The sequence below is a fragment of the Canis lupus genome, chromosome 30 (genome assembly GCF_003254725.2).
Source record: "Canis lupus dingo isolate Sandy chromosome 30, ASM325472v2, whole genome shotgun sequence".
Classification (NCBI taxonomy): domain Eukaryota; kingdom Metazoa; phylum Chordata; class Mammalia; order Carnivora; family Canidae; genus Canis; species Canis lupus.
The window spans coordinates 24,188,073-24,205,648 of NC_064272.1; the positions used below are offsets into that span (position 1 = coordinate 24,188,073).

Consider the following 17,576-nt stretch of genomic DNA (forward strand, 5'->3'; position numbering starts at 1 on the left):
TTGGTTACTCGGAAATGCAGTCCATATAGGAAAGGCAAGATGAATGCTTGACTTTTCATAATGAATCAGTACTCTTGCAATATCCAAAGATGATTTTTCATTTTCAGATATCATTTTGAACTCATAGTTTTTTTTGTTTTTTTGTTTTTGGTCTTTTCTTTTTAAAGATTCTATTTATTTATTCATGAGAGACACAGAGAGAGGAAGAGAGAGAAGCAGGCTCCAATGCAGGGACCCCGTTGTGGGACTTGATTCCGGAACTCCAGGATCACGCCCCAGCCCGAAGGCAGAGGCTCTACCGCTGAGCCCCCAGGTGTCCCTAACTCATGGGTTTTAGTGCAGTTGGTATAGTTCAATCTTTTTTATTTATTTATTTATTTATTTATTTATTTATTTATTTATTTATTTATTATTTTTAAAAAGATTTTATTTATTCATGAGAGACAGAGAGAGAGAGGTAGAGACACAGGCAGAGGAAGAAGCAGGCTCCATGCAGTGAGCCCAACGTGGGACTTGATCCCAGGACTTCAGAATCAAGCCCCAGGCCAAAGGCAGGTGCTCAACCGCTGAGCCACCCAGGGATTCCCCTTTTTATTTTTTTGATACTCAGTTTCATCTGTGGCCTGTGGAGCATCTTCAGATTGAGTTTATGTCCTTTTGATACCACCCCAGTGATCTCTGACAAGATAGTCTCTTATACAACTATTAGCACAAGCAGGGGAAGTGGCATCGAGGAGAGGGTAAAGCAGGCTCCCTGTTGATCAAGGACCCCAGTGTGGCGCTCTATCCCAGGACCCTGGGATCATGACCTGAGCCTAAGGCAGATGCTTAACTGACTGAGCCACCCAGGCACTTACATGCCACCAATTTAATACATGTTTAGGTTCATCTTTTTCATTGTTGTGTCATGATTTTTCTTCTTTTAGGGGATTTGGTAAAATTTTTAATTATGTAAAACATTTACCTGGTTCCAAAGTCAAAACTTTTAGGCAAGAATATATTCAGTGAGCTCTAGTTTTTTACCTCTGCTCCTCTTCGATCTTTCTCTCCCTCATTACTTTTTTTTTTTTTTTTTTTTTTGAGAGAGAGAGAGCAGAGGAGGAGCAGAGGGAGAGAATCTTGAGCAGACTCAAGAGTGGGCTCAGAATGGAACCTGACCTGGGGCTCAGTCTCATGACCCTGAGATCATAGCCTGAGCCGAAATAAAAAATTGGATGCTTAACTGATTAAACCACCCTGGTGTCTTGTATTTTCATTACTTTTAAATTTTGGTTTGTTACTCTATTTTTTTTCCTGTTCAGAAATAAAAACAATATTCATAGTATTCTATCCTTCTCTTAAAATGTCTCTTGATTTTTCACCTAACAATATATATAATTGTTAGGGTATAGAGATTATAGAGGAATAAAAGTGTGTGTGTGTATATGTGTGTGTGTGTGTGTGTGTATATGTGTGTGATATAAAGGATACACACACACTTCATTGCTTTTCATTCCTCTTATTTTTTTTTACAGCTTTGTAGTACTCCATTGTATAGTTATACCAAAGGTTGTTGAATCTGTTGATGAATAGTTTGCAGCTTTTTGCTGTTAGGAACAGCACTGCAATGAATAGCTTTTTGTATATGTTATTTAATATTTTTTGCCTAATCATAGTTTTGGAATAGAATTTTAGGAGAGGATTGTTGGGCCAAAGATAAATGAATATATTATTTTAAAAATATGGCCAAATTTCTCTCTGTGGGGATCATAGCCATTTATGATGCCCACCAGCAGTATTGGAGAGTGCCTGTTTTCCCAAAGCCTTTCTAAGAGTTTATTGTCAAATTTTAGGTTTTTTGCTCCATCTGATAGGTAAGAAATAGTATGTCAGTATATTTTTAATTTTTATTTATTTATTTATTTTTAAATTTTTATTTATTTATTTATGATAGTCACACAGAGAGAGAGAGAGAGAGAGAGAGGCAGAGACATAGGCAGAGGGAGAAGCAGGCTCCATGCACCGGGAGCTCGATGTGGGATTCAATCGCGGGTCTCCAGGATCGCGCCCTGGGCCAAAGGCAGGCGCCAAACCGCTGCACCACCCAGGGATCCCTATTTTTAATTTTTAGATAAGTAATGTTGCATATCTCTCATGTTTATTTTTTATTTTTTCAAAAGATTTTATTTATTTATTTTAGAGAGAGAGGGTGTGTGAGCAGGTTGAGGGGCAGAGGAAGAGGGAGAGAGAGAATCCCAAGGAGACTCTGCTGATCATGGAGCCAGCCCAATGCAGGGGTATAGTCCACAACCCAGGAATCATGGCCTAAGCCAAAATCAAGAGTTGGACACTTAACTGACTAAGCCACCCAAGCACCCCTTTTCATATTTTTAAAGGTCATTCTATTTCTCATGATCAGTCTGCTCATACCTTTTGCGTGTTTTTTTTTTTTTTCTTTTTTTAATCAGGATGTTGGTCTTCATTCTTCCATCCATTTTCAGATGCTTGTATGTACTTGGGACATAAATCCTATATATTAACACATTTCCCCCAAATTTATCGTTAGTCCTTTGACTTTGTTACACTTTTTCACCATGCCAAATCTTTTTTCTTTTCTTTTTTTTTTTTTTCTTGGTTAGTCACATTTATTTACCTTTATCTTTACTGTTTTGGGTTTTGAATCATAATTAGGAAAGCTTTTCCCATTTCAAGTTTATAAGAGAAATAACCCATTTTCCCCTGAGCCCTTTCATTATTTACTTTTTCTTTTCTTTTTTCTTTTTCTTTCTTTCTTTTTACATTTAAAGTACACATCTATTTGATGTTTATCTTCATGTGTAGTATGAAGAGTGGATCCATTTTTTAAAAATGTGGCTATCCAATTGTCCCAAAACAAATCATTAATTTTTTTTCCTATTAACTTGAGATGCCATCTTATGTTAAGTTTCCGTAGGCATTTGGACTTTTTTATGGAGTTTTCATTATGTTCCATTGATCTGTCTATGCATACACTAAAAGTACACTGTTTAATTATACACTTTTATATTTTTTTGTTATTTTTGCCTGTTTTTCTAAGTGAAGTTACAGTCAGCTTGTTAATCTGAGGATAGTGGTAGTGGGGAGAATGGTATTCATATTGGGATTATATTTGTTGCTAAATTACGGTACCTGACATATTTAGTATGTTGTTGGGCGTTCCTTTTCCAGAATATGGTATGTCTTTTCATTTGTTGAAGTCTAGTTTTATATCTGGCAGGGAATGTTTTATATGTTACAGCTTTTTTTTTTTTTTTTTTTTTTAAAGAAAACAGCTTCATTGAGGTATAATTTACCTACCATAAAGTTCATTTTAAGTGTATGATTCAGTGATTTTTAGTAAACTTAGAGTTGTACAGCCATTACCACAATACAGTTTTAGAACATTTCCATTAATCCCAAGAGATATCTCCTGCTTATTTGTAGTTTAATCCCCATCCTAACCCTCAGTCCCCCACAACCTAATCTATTGCTGTCTCTAAGGATTTGCCTTTTCTGGACAGGTTCCCCGCCCCCCTCTTTGGACATTTCATTTAAATATAATATATGTGTGATCTTTTGTGTCTGGCTTTTTTCATTAAGTTTACATTAAGTTTTTGAGGTTCATCCATGCAGGTATCAGTAATTAGTGTCTGTTTACTATTTAGTTCTTTTATAGTATTTCATTATATGGATATACCACATTTTGTTTACCCATTTGTCAGTGATTGACATTGAATTGTTTCCAGTATTTGGCTCTTGTTAATAATGCTACTGTGAACATTTAAATACAAATCTTTGCAGATATATATATTTTTATTTCAGTTGGATAGATACCCAACAGAAGAATCCTAAAGACGAGTCAGAGCTGCTACAACTTCAATAAGTTAGTTACTGCAAAAGACAAGAGCAGTAGCAAAAGCAGCTGGTAGCAGGAAGATTCTGCTTTTGATAGTAACTAGCACCAACATGTTGGGTACTTAACGGCACTCTGATATAGTTTATGTAAAGAGTATGAACTTTAGAATTAAAATTAGGTTTGAATTTAGAGAGAATTGCTTACTATATGACAAGTCATTTAAATTTGCTAAGTGTCCGTTTCTTTTTTTTTTTTAATTTTTTAAATTTTTTTTTTTTATGATAGTTATACAGAGAGAGAGAGAGAGAGAGAGAGAGAGGCAGAGACACAGGCAGAGGGAGAAGCAGGCTCCAGGCACCGGAAGCCCGACGCAGCCAAACCGCTGCGCCACCCAGGGATCCTTAAGTGTCAGTTTCTTGATGGAGTTAGACACACAAAATATTGCATATGACACAAAGTATATGCCTATGAATTAGAAGCTGTTTTCATTATTAGCATCATGCCAGACTTAACAAAGAGGGACCAAGGTAATCTATGATTGTAGTGTCTGATATATCTTACAGATGCTGCCAAGAGAATCTGTGATCTCTTATTAGGGAATAGAAGTGGTTGTTGAGCTCATGAAGAATTCTGTCAGAGAAGCCATTATTTCTGTGATCTGTATTAAAGTACCTAATTCTTTCCAGGCTGTTACCTGTTATTTCTCATGCTTGTAAAGTTCCTTTTTCATCATTTTTTTTTTCCCTTTTCCTCATGATGTTCTAAAAGGTACAAGCAGCATAGGTATCTTAAAAGAAATAGTTAAAATCACCTAGGGTCCTACCATTCTAATGTTTTGGCTATACTCACGTTACTTATCCTTTAATATTTCTAAATGTAAGAGAGTGTGTAAAAATAAAATTAGTCCAGTAAGAAATGACCTATTCTCCTGATTTTCAGTAGTATTGAGGTTTAACTTCATACTTTTAGGAATGTTTCCTTTAAATTTTGTTTTAAATAATTGTCATTCCAGAAAAAACACTAGGTTACAGATGCCCATATCATGCCTGTTGTGATTATTATTTAGTTACAGGTATTAACTGTATCAAGTTATGCTTATAAAGTTCCTTTTTAGAAAAATGATACTTAAGCAATAGAGTAAGTGTATCAGTTACTTATATAACCTTTAGTTACACAATCCGTAGTCATAAAAAATTATGTAAGTTGAATTTTAATACATTAGAAAACCTAGCTTTTTATCACTTATCAGTGGAACTTCAGAAGGTTACATTTATGTTAGACTTGATTGTTTTATAAGATGTTTATAATGTTTGGGTTTTTTTTTTTTTACAGACTTTAAGGAAATTTCATGTACACAATATATAGAGAGAAATCACTAATAAAAGTTTATATGCAGGTGTAGCTTTTTCTCATGTAGAATGGTAATGTCCAGTTGATGGGTTAAAATAAGAAAAGTATTTTAAAAATCCATGTTTTATTTCTATGTATAATGCTTTTAGTTTTCAATATACAATTTCTTTTGTATTTCTGCCTTCAGCTGCATCATGTGCATGATTATGGAGGAAGAATTGGAAAAGTAATTTGGAAATGGAATCTAGGATATTATTTTAAATAGACACTCAAGTGCTATTTTTTCTCTGCCTATAAGATATATTTAGGCTGTTAAAAATACATTTTACTTCAATATGTCTGTGTGTGTGTAGTTTTTAGAACTTAGAAACTACTTCAGAAATAACTTTCTCCAAATCAGATCATCTTTCATTGACACTGATTTGCCAGTGCCTGCTCTCTTCTCCTCTTTGAAGTATCAGAGAGTACATCATAGATCTTTGTCATGGGCTTATATCTCCTCCAGATACTACCCAGCTTTTGAAATAGTGCACGTTTGATGACGTATAGATGTATTAGAGATGAAATTTGAAATTTCCAAGGAATGGCACTTTGGGTAAAGGAATAGATTGCATAAACTCCGTTGTGACAGGAAAGTTGAATCATTGTTGTCATTGTGGTAAACAAGAGTTCAGTCAGGGGTGGATAAAAATGAATATACAATATCAATGACATACATACTAGGAGATAATAAGAATAAATGGATCTCATTTGTAAGAGCAACAAAGAGAATAAAGTCTCTAAGAATAATCTTAATAGGAGTATATTTGATGTCTATTAAGAAAATTATATAGCTTTATTAGCATTTATTTATTTAAAAATTTTTTTTTATTTATTTGAGAGAGAGAGAGAGTGTGCACCAGCGCGGGGGGGGGGGGGGGGTGGCAGAAGGAGAGGGAGAAACAGACTTCCCAGTAAGCAGGGAGCCTGATGTGGGACTCAATCCCATGACCTTGAGATCACAACCTGAGCTGAAGGCAGATGCTTAACCAACTGAGCCACCCACGTGCCCCTTTTATTAGCATTTATAATCAGACCAAACCTACAAGTTTTCTAGAGATTTATAAAAGATAATACTGGTAGATCGCAAAATATATTCTTAGATGAGAAAACATATATATTATTAAAGATGTCCGGACTTCATTAGTGTTGCTTAATGCCGGTTCATTTCAAATCTCAAGAATTTTCCTTTTCCCTTAATTTTATAATCCTAAGAATTAGGAAAACCTGAATCTACTAGATATCAAAATAGAATTATTCTAGTCTTTACAACAAATGTTACTGGGACAGTTGTAGATCCACATGCAAAAGAGATTAACTTAATCTTTTTTTTTTTTAATGATTTTATTTATTTATTCATAGAGACACACACAGAGAGAGAGAGAGAGGCACAGGCACAGGCACAGGCAGAGGGAGAAGCAAGCTCCATGCAGAGAGCCTGATGTGGGACTCGATCCGGGGTCCCCAGGATCAAACCCCGGGCTGCAGGCAGCGCTAAACCGCTGCGCCACCGGGGCTGCCCAACTTAATCTTTTATGTCATGTTAGACACAAAAATTAACATAGACCTAAATGTAAGAGCTAAACTATACAACTTCTAGAAGAAACATAGGAAAAATTTTCAGTGACTTTCTGTTAGGCAGAGATATTTTAAATATGTCACCAAAAGCATCATGCATAAGAGAAATTGCTAATTTGGATTTCATCAAAATTAAAGACTTTTATGCTTCAGAAGACAGCATTAAGAAAATGAAAAGTTGGGGAGCCTGGGTGGTTCAGTTGGTTGAACATCTGACTCTTGATATTGGCTCAGGTCATGATCCTCAGAGTTGTGAGATCGAGCCCTGAGTCGGGCTCCTCGCTCAGTGGTAAGTTGGCTGGAGATTTTCTCCTGGGGGGACAGAGGGAGAGGGAGAGAGAAAAACTGAAGCAGATTAATGTTCATAGCAGCTTTATTCATACTAGCTGAAAATGAGAAAAATCCAGACGTCCATTGACAGAAATAAGGATAAACAAATTGTGATATATTCATATGGTAGGATATCACTCAATAATAAAAAAGAGTGAATTATTGATACAGTTAAATAAATATCATGAATGAGTATTTCACTGAATGAAAAAGGCGAGACACAAAAGTATAAGTAATGTATAATTCTATATTTATATAGAACTCTAGAAAATACAAACCAATCAATCCGTAATGACAAAACACAGGTCAGTTGTAGAAGTGTAGGAATGTGTGGAGGGTTGAGGGCTGACTGAAACAGGGCACACAATCTTGTGAGGGTGTTGGAAATGTTCTAAAATTGGATTGAGATGATAGTTGTATTCTGTAAACTTACTAAAACTAGTGAAATGTGCACTTAAAATGGATGAAATATTTGGCTCTTGGTATTCATGTGGGAAAATTCTTATCAAAAACATGACTTGTAAGTTCTTGGCAGACTTCTAATAGTAATGGACAGAGAAGAATGTTTTTAAAAAGATTAAAAAAACATTTATTTAGTACCTGATTTGTGAAAAATACAGCAAGAGAAGAAATGGAATATGACTTTTTTTAACCATCTTATTTAGCCATTTTAGTGTACATTTTAGTAGTATTAAGTATATCCACATTGTTGTGAAATAGATCTTCAGAACTTTTTCCTCTTGCAGTTTGAAACTCTATACTCATCAAATAATTCCTTTTTCCCTCTCCCCTCAGCCCTAGTAGCCACCACTCTATTTTGTTTATGAATTTGACTGCTTTAGAGCCACATGTAAGTGGAATCATATATAGTATTTTAATATGACTGGCTTATTTTACTTCTAGCATAATGTCCTGAAGATTTGTTCATGTTGGTCCATGTGACAGGAGTTCTTTCCTTTTAAAGGCTGAATAATATTGTATGAATATACAATATTTTGTTTTCCCATCCTTTGATGGACATTTGTGTTGTTTTCACCTATTGGCTAAGAGCATGGGTGTACAATACCTTCTCAAGACAAAATGTGAATTTTAAACTATGAAAGTTACACCTCAGAGAAGCTGTTTAAGAAAATAGAATTATCCTGATATAAGAATTCTTGTCAAAGGGGATGAAGTGATGGCATTAAAATATAACCTAAAACATTCAGTGATACTTAAGAGAGTTATCAAAATTTAATGGGTCACAGAAAGGATTTTTCAGTAAATGGTTTGGGAATAGCTAGTCATGTAGAGACAGGGTCAGATTCTATTTATAATCTTACCTAATTCCATAAACAAAAATTGTTCTCCATGAAGTAAATAATTAAGGAAACACATTGAACTAAATATATGTATCTGTCTTCCAAATAAGGATGCCCTTTCCAAACTTAGAATAATTTAGAAAGGAACTGGGGCGCCTGGGTGGCTCAGTGGTTGGATGTCTGCCGTTGGCTCAGGTCGTGATCCTGGGGTTCTGGGATTGAGTCCCTCATCGGGCTCCTGCAGGGAGCCTGCTTCTCCCTCTGCCTGTCTCTCTGCCTCTCTCTGTGTCTCTCATGAATAAATAAATAAAATCTTAAAAAAAAAAATAAAATATACAAAACATGACAGATTTCATAGCTTAAAACCAAAAACTATATTTTTAAAAAGAATACCATATCTTGTTTAACAACAAAAACCCTAAGCTATTTTAAGTAAAACATACAGCATATGTAATATCTTTATTTTAGATATTAAAGACTTATTATGGAATATAAATATATAAGATTTTGGTACCTTTAGATACTACAGAATTAATAATTCTGTATAAGACCATACAAATTGATATAGAGACCACTGTATGTTGTAAAGAACAAACAAAAATCTTATGATTTTTGAGGAAATAAACATGAAGACAGATTAAGAAAGTAAGTACTCTTTTCACTATGTGTGTTTAGCCCTGTTTTTGAAAGAACTTTCGACAGGTAAGATTTTTACTTTTATAATGAATTTCACAGCCTTCAAAGTAAAAAGTTTTTTTTGTCAGTTAGTTTAAAATGTTTTTCCTTTCTATTTCCAGGAAGTATTGATGAAGATGTTGTGGTGATAGAAGCTTCCTCCACTCCCCAAGTCACTGCCAATGAAGAAATTAATGTTACCTCAACTGACAGTGAGGTGGAGATTGTAACAGTCGGAGAAAGCTATCGGTATGATTCTAATTCCTAGTTGTATATGTGAAGTTTTAAATATAAATATTTAAACATACTTGTGCTGCAGATATTTGCATTCTTTTATCTTTCTTTTTTTAAAAGATTTTATTTATTTATTCATTAAAGACATAGAGAGGCAGAGGGAGAAGCAGGCTTCCCTGCAGGGAGCCCAGTGTGGGACTTGATCCTGGACTCTCAGGATCATGCCTTGAGCCAAAGGCCAGATAGATGTTCAACCACTGAGCCACCTAGGCATCCCTCTTTTACTTTTTTTTTTTTTTTTGATACCTCATTTGAGCACATACATTAGTGGTTTTCAAACCAGGTTGCATTAGACTCACCTGGGAAGATTATACAGTAGATAAAATTGTTCCCTGGATCATATCCCAGATGAGCAAAACCAGAATCTTGGGGCTTGGTATTTTTTAAGCACTGCAAGTATACAGTGAGAGTTAAGAGTTATTGCTGTAGATAAACAGTAATTTTACTTAGTGCTTTACAGAATTTTGTTGTATGATTCAGAAAGTTCATGAACTTCTTTGAAATTTAGATGTGAATAAAATATAAATTTTGGGGATCCCTGGGTGGCGCAGTGGTTTGGCGTCTGCCTTTGGCCCAGGGCGCGATCCTGGAGACCCGGGATCAAATCCCACGTCGGGCTCCCGGTGCATGGAGCCTGCTTCTCCCTCTGCCTGTCTCTGCATCTCTCTCTCTCTCTCTCTCTGTGTGACTATCATAAATAAATAAAAATTAAAAAAAAAATATATATATATATAAATAAATTTTGGATGGTATTAAAAAGTGTTGAAAATATTAATATTGATGTTGAAGTATTTTTTTGTTGTTATAATCTGTTTCAAGATCTCGTTGAGGGGCGCCTGGGTGACTCATTCAGCTAAATATTTGCCTTTCAGTTAAGGTCATGATCCCGAAGTCCTGGGATTGGGCCTTGCTTTGGGCTTCCCACTCAGCAAAGAGTCTGCTTCTCCCTCTCCCTCTCCCTCTCCCTCTCCCTCTCCCTCTCCCTCAGCCCCCCACCCCCTTGTGCTTTAGCTGGCTCACTCTCAAATGAATAAATAAAAAAAAATTTAACGGAAAAAAAAAGATCTCAATACCAGCAAAGTTTTTGCTATTATAGTAGGGCAACCTACTATGTAACATATTTTTGCAATTTTATTGACCTTCACTCAGTAATTTCATCTAAGCCCTATACTAAAAAATGAATGAAAAATTGACATTTCTTTTGATAAATAACTGGAAATGAGATTGCCTTTTTATGGGGGGAGGGGAAGAATGGGGGGGGGGAATCCCTAACAGATTGACCTCTTGGGACCAAAAAAAAAAGAAAGAAAGGATGGGAAAAAAGCCCCTAACAGTATTCATCTTGTGCTTTACATGATTACAAATATTGGTGAGAGAAGCAATGATGTATTCCTTTATTCCATCTGGTATACCAAACTAATCCATGGATGAACCTTAATTTTTGTGTTGAAATGAATTTAGAAATACATTTACTCATTGTGTTTTAATTTGTGTTATTTATTTTAAAAAAATTTTTTTGGAAGCGTGTTATAAACATACCTAGTATGTGCTTCTCCATTTGTACTTTCCCATTGGAGTGCAATTTGTAGTGGCATGGAAGAGAACACTCCGTGATGTATCTGTTTTAAATTTTAGGGGCAGCCCGGGTGACTCAGTGGTTTAGTGCCACCTTCAGCCCAGGATGTGATTCTGGAGACCTGGGATCAAGTCCCATGTTGGGCTCCCTACATGGAGCCTGCTCCTCCCTCTGCCTGTGTCTCTGCCTCTCTCTCTCTCTCTCTCTCTCTGTCTCTCAAGAATAAATAAATAAAATCTTAAAAAAATACTTTAAAAAAATAAATTTTAAATGATTTTCCTAGGCTCTGAGGAAATTGATACTCCATGGTAGGTGCCACAGTTACCCTGTGACTGTGCATAGTGCTTGGTACAAGACTGACTCAGTTTTTATGAGCAATAATGATTGCTGAAATGAAAGATCTGTCTTAGTAGAACAGGAGATCTTTTTTGTCAGGGAGGTGCTTAATGTTCAAGCAGATTCATTTACCATAGTAATGGATAGTGATCTTGGACATAACACACAGTGCTCATGACCTATATTTATTTTCCTTATTGTTACAGGGGATATTAACTTTTGTCACTGTTTGGCTGGCTCTTGGCTTTTCATCTCTAAGAGGGAATGTATCCAGGGGCACCTGGCTGGCTCAGTCAGTGGAGTGTTGTGACTTTGATCTCAGGGTTGTGGGTTTGAGCTCCACATTGGATGTTGAAATTGCTTAAAAATAAAATCTTTTCAGCAAAAAGGGAGAATACATCTGTGTTTTAGATCCTTTAGTTTCAGGATTTGACAGTTGCTACTAATCATAGGAACAGCTAAGGCCTGTGTGAAACTGTTGCTCATACATCAGGTTTTTTACTGGTGCTTCATACAGTATAATATTTGGAGTTATGACATCCTTGAAGGTTTCATAAACTGCAAAGTGGACCTGGAACTTTCTGCAGCTATTAAGAGCCTCCCAGAAATAATAAGACTATTCAGTCTCACTAAACACTCTTAGTTTCTCAAGAATTTTAAATAGTGATCTCTCTCCTCACCAAAACCATTTCATCCTGAGACATTTGTTTACCATCATGCCTTGATCTACACAATTCTTGCTGGAATGCAGTGTTTTTATTTTTTTCTGTGTCTCTGGAATGAACCTTTTTACCCCTATTTACTTGAGAATTTCATTTTAGAATTTGAGCTTCTTTCTAAGTTCTTAGGCTCTACAATTGTTGATCATTTTCAGCCTAGTTCTTTTCTGAGTGGTTAAGCTCACATCCCTAATAACTGCATATTAATGGACCTGGTTCACTCTTTTCATACATTCTGACAATAAGCTTTTTTTTTTTATCCTTGAAGTTAATTTTTTTTAGTAATCTCTACACCTCATGTGGGGCTCGAACTCACCACCCCAAGATTGAGAGTCGCATGTTTTTCCAACTGAGCCAGCCGGGCACCCCTACATAATATGCTTCTAAGCAGTTTTATGTTCAGTTTGGGCAAGAGGAAAAACCAACTTCATAAGCCCCACCTTTCTCTTTATATATTTTTAAAGATTTTATTTATTTATTAACCAGGGAGCCTAACAGGGGGCTTGATCCCTGGGCCCTGGGATCATGACTTGAGCCAAAGGCAGATGCTTAACCCACTGAGCCACCCAGGTGCCCTAAGCCTCACCTCTCTATAACAGTTATTTTTCTTCTGGATCCTTAGGACTGCATATTCTATATAATGTTCCTCTGTACCCTCCATTCAGATTATTACAGTGAATCCTTAAAAAAAATTTTTAATAAAATAAATACCTGCAGATAATTTATTGCAATATAGCATCCCACACATAATAAAAGATGATGACATAAGTATTAGGTGTTGGGAGTTTGTGGTTACATGCTTTAAAAGCATAAAGTGGCTCAAACAAGTGATATTTTTTATGACTACCAAACTAATAAACCAGCTGCAACTATCCTTACCTTTCTTGATCACAGGAAATCTCTGGGTGCTTTGAATCATTTTTAGGACAATACCAAGAGCTTATCTTTGTTTAGGCCTCTCAAAACGGTTTGCAAATCCAATCTCAGTTATACATTGAAGATCATGTGGGTGTTATTTAATCTTTAGGGTGTTGATATTTTTGTTACTTTGCTTATAGTGAATAGTTTTAGGTATTAAAGAATATATAAATACATATTACAACCCAGGTTGTATTCAAAATAACTTTGAGAAGAGAACAGCATTCTTTTTTTTTTTTTAGATTTATTTATTTAATTTAAAAAGAGAGAGTGCATGGTGGGGAGGGGCAAAGGGAGAGGAGTCTTTATTTTTAAGATTTTATTTATATGAGAGAGAGAGTACAAGTGGGGAAAGAGGAAGAATGTGGAGCCTGATACAGGGCTCGATCCCAGGACCCTGAGATTTAGCTGAACCAAAATCAGATGCTTAACTGACCAAGCTGCCCAGGCACTGCTAGGGGGAAGAGTCTTAAGCAGACTCCATGGTGAATGTGGAGCCTGTCTCAGGGCCCGGTCTTAAAACCCTGAAATCATGGCTTGAGCCAAAACCAAGAGTCACATGCCTAACAGACTGTGCCACCCAGATGCCCCAAGAGAGCAGCATTCTTGAAACAGAAACCTGTATTTTATACCAGTGATTTGTCTGAAATATCCTTTCTCATATTCATAGGTCAGTTGGTTGTTGAACACTTCATTCAGTACGTTTTATTGAATGCCAGGCATTGTACTAGGTGTGATTTTTTTTTTCTTTGATAGTCAATTTTTAATTCTATTGCCATTATTTCTTTGAAGAAGAAACTTCACAATGTATTTTATAAGAAAGGCTTATGATTTCTTGAGTAAGTAAAATTTTTGTTCTTTTTTTATATTTACTAATTTAATATTAATGTCATTTAAGGTCTCGTTCAACTCTTGGACACTCCAGATCTCATTGGAGCCAAGGTTCAAATTCTCATACAAGTCGGCCACAGGAGCCACGGAACCGCAGTAGGATTTCTACTGTTATACAACCCTTGAGGCAAAATGCAGCAGAAGTTGTGGACCTTACTGTTGATGAAGATGGTAAGTTGGATTAGTAACAGTATAAAATTATGAAGAGAATTAATAAAATCAGATGTCTTTGAAATACCTAGAAATGGGGTACCTGGATGGCTCAGTGGTTGAACATCTGCCTTTGGCTCGCAGCGTGATCCTGGGGTCCCAGGATCGAGTCCTGCATTGAGCTCCCTGTGAGGAGGCTGCTTCTCCCTCTACCTATGTCTCTGCCTCTCTCTCTCTGTATCTCTCATGAATAAATAAATAAAATCTTAAAAAAAAAAAAAGAAACTCCTAAAAATGAAAGCCCTACTGCTACTTTCTAGTAACATTATTAAACTACAGGAAAGTTGTTGGATATGCTAATCTTATGTTTCAGTTGATATAAAACCTGTTTGTAAATTGTGCCTAAAATTCTTTCTGTTGTTTCATTGCTCAGTAGTTATTTTCTTAGGGAGAAAGTACTTTTTTTAAAAAAAAGATTTATCTGAGAGAGAGAGAGCATGAACGGGGATAGGAGCAGAGGGAGAGAGAGAGAGGCAGACTCCCCACTGAGCAGAGAGCCTGATGCTGGGCTTGATCTCAGGACCTCAAGGTCATGACCTGAGCCAAAGGCAGATGCTTAACTGACTGACTCACCCAGATATCTGAAAAAAGAATACTTTTACAAGTGGTAGCTTGATCTACCATCAGACCTACCTGTTTCTTTCATTTATAATATTATTGTCATAGTTTAACTTTGCTATGAAAAAGAGAAATGACACATTTAAAATGTTACAGAAAAGCAGTATAACTTGAATTTATATGGTAAATGTATGTTATTTGAAATGTCATAATTTGGGGTGCCTGGATGGCTCAGTTGGTTAAGCAAATGACTTGATCTCAGCTCAGGTCTCAGACTCCTTGTCATGAGTTCAAGCCCTATTTTTACAGACTAGTGTGGAGCCTATGTAAAAAAAAAAGGGCAAAGTTACTTTTAATATTATGTTATCCTCTAATACTGGTACCTTTTGTGCTGCTCAGCCTTACTGTTTTCTTTTGACTTATAATTGTATCCAAGCATGTATAAAAAGCTAGAAGTTGGAAAATAGAGATTAAGGAAAGTGGCAGCATGTATGAATCTGTGAATACCTATGTGAATTTTCCTACGTATCGAGAATTACCTTCAGGTACTAGTTACATCTTAGAAGGAAATGGTCATTCATAATTTCCTTAAAGGAAGATGATGAGCTGTATATGAATTTGTTAGCTATAAGTTGGAGAAAGTATATATAAGGTACGTAGAGTTACAGGCCTTGTGCAGTCAGCTCTTATATGGATTGTTTGCAGCTTGGATGATCATGACTTTCAGAATATCACTACTTTGGAATTAAGATGTTTATGAAGAGATAATTTATTCCCACTGTCTGCATTTCATTCAACTATGTCTCAGGTTTTATTTTGAAGTGCTATAAATTATCTGTAAGACAGTGATTAATATATTAGGGATTAATTAGAGATACCTCAGAGTTAATTAATTTGGGATTACTACTTTAAACTGTTTTCCCTTGTGACCTCTACCAGCCACTAAGTAGGAAAAGGTGGTAGGGTAGTCTTTTAAACCATTGGAATTAGTTCAACCAGAACATTTTACTAGGTTGTAAATATTCCAGCAATCAGTAGATGCCTGTCTCTACTAGTTTCTCTCAGTGGAAAGCATCTATCTTATTAAAAATAAGTCCAAAACATTAACTATATTATTAGACTAGTGGTTCTTAAGTGGTGACTGTTTTGTTCCCTTGAAGACATTTGGAAATATCTATAGATATTTTTGGTTTTTATAGTTGGGGGAGAGTACTACTGATACCTAATGGGTAGAGGCCCAGGATGCTGCTAACATCCTACAATGCACAGGACATCCATGCCCCTACCCTGACTCCCATCCCTAGCAAAGAATTACCGAACCCAAAATATCAATACTGCTAAGGTTCAGAAACAAATATACCATTTGCAAATAAAGAGAGGTTCTTCCCTCCCCATTTTATGTATAAGGAAATATATTTGTTTAAGCATCCAAAGTACAGTGTCCATGTAGATCAACAGATACTATTTGTATTTCAGGAATCAGCTTAGCACACTGCATTGTATACAGTAGTTTGTCCTCTCGTTTTTTTTTTTTTTTTTTTTTTTTTAAGATTTTATTTATTTATTCATGAGAGACAGAGAGAGGCAGAGACATAGAGGGAGAAGCAGGCTCCTTGCAGGAAGCCTGATATGGGACTTGATTCCCCAGACCTGGGATCACACCTGAGCCAAAGGCAGATGCTCAACGGCTAAGCCACCTGGGGGTTCCTGTCCTCTCATTCTATATGACATTAAGAGAATCCCCCCCTTTTTTTTTCCCAATAAAGATTTTATTTATTTATTCATGAGAGACAGAGAGAGAGAAGAGAAGCAGAGACATAGGCAGGCTCCATGCAGGGAGCCTGATGTGGGACTGATACGGGGCCTCCAGGATCGTGCCTTGGGCCGAAGGCAGGTGCTCAACCACTGAGCCACCCAGGCATCCCAAGAGAATGAATCCCTTTTCTGATCTAATCAGTATGACTATGCTTTGGACAGACTTAGTCTCACTTTTTAAACAACTATTTTACAATCAGAGTCTAAAGTAGAACTCGTATATAAATCAAGGTATGCCTGAAATTTCTTTAACTTTCTACAGAAATTATAATTTTTATTAGAAAGCACTGATAAATATTAATATTTGCAAAAATTTTTTGAAAACATACAAAAAGGCATGTAAAAAAGATTAAAAGTTTTTTTTTTTTAAGATTTTATTTATTTATTTATTCCTGAGAGACAGAGAGAGAGAGACAGAGACAGAGACACAGTCAGGGGGAGAAGCAGGCTCCATGCAGGGAGCCCGATGTGGGACTCGATCCCGGATCTCCAGGATCACACCCTGGGCTGAAGGTGGTGCTAAACCGCTGAGCCACCCTGGCTGCCCAAGATTAAAAGTTTAAAAAATCGTAGCTAATGTTTAAGTGGTTACTATATGTAAACTATTATACAGAGTGCTTTATATGTATGACCTCAGTTCATCCGAACAATAATTGTGTGAAGAAAATTCTGTACTTTCCCAGTTCTACAGATGAGGAAATGCAGAGTGGTTAAGTAACTTAGCCATGATTGTAGTATCATTGTTGAAATCAGAATTGCTTATCCAAGCAGTCTGACTCTAGAATCCATTCTGTCCCAGAGAAAGGGTAATTTGTAATACTGGTCTGACAGCCTGTGATAATGTGTATGAAAATAGTAAAGGGACTTTTTTTTTTTTTTTTTAAGATTTTATTTATTTATTCATGACAGATACAGAGACACAGGCAGAGGGAGAAGCAGGATCCACGCAGGGAGCCCAACTCAGGACTTGATCCCAGGTCTCCAAGATCACATCCCGGTCTGAAGGCAGTGCTAAACTGCTAAGCCACCGGGGCTGCCCCAGTAAAGGGACTTTTACTTTCCTTTTCTTATTTTCGTATTTGTGATAGATCAGGAAATTTATATATTGTTACCCAAAAGAACTGTGATAATCA

At 36.2% G+C, this 17,576-nt stretch overlaps 1 protein-coding gene across 6 annotated transcripts in view; it reads left to right on the forward strand.

Annotated features, from left to right (window-relative positions):
• RNF111 (ring finger protein 111) overlaps window positions 1-17,576 on the forward strand; it is a 67,581-nt gene that overhangs the window by 20,610 nt on the left and 29,395 nt on the right. For all 6 annotated transcript variants that reach the window (XM_025472652.3, XM_025472649.3, XM_025472650.3 and 3 more), the window contains 2 exons: window positions 9,249-9,375; window positions 13,868-14,031. In XM_025472652.3, coding sequence (XP_025328437.1) covers window positions 9,249-9,375; window positions 13,868-14,031 — 291 coding nt within the window. The remainder of the gene's footprint in view (window positions 1-9,248; window positions 9,376-13,867; window positions 14,032-17,576) is intronic.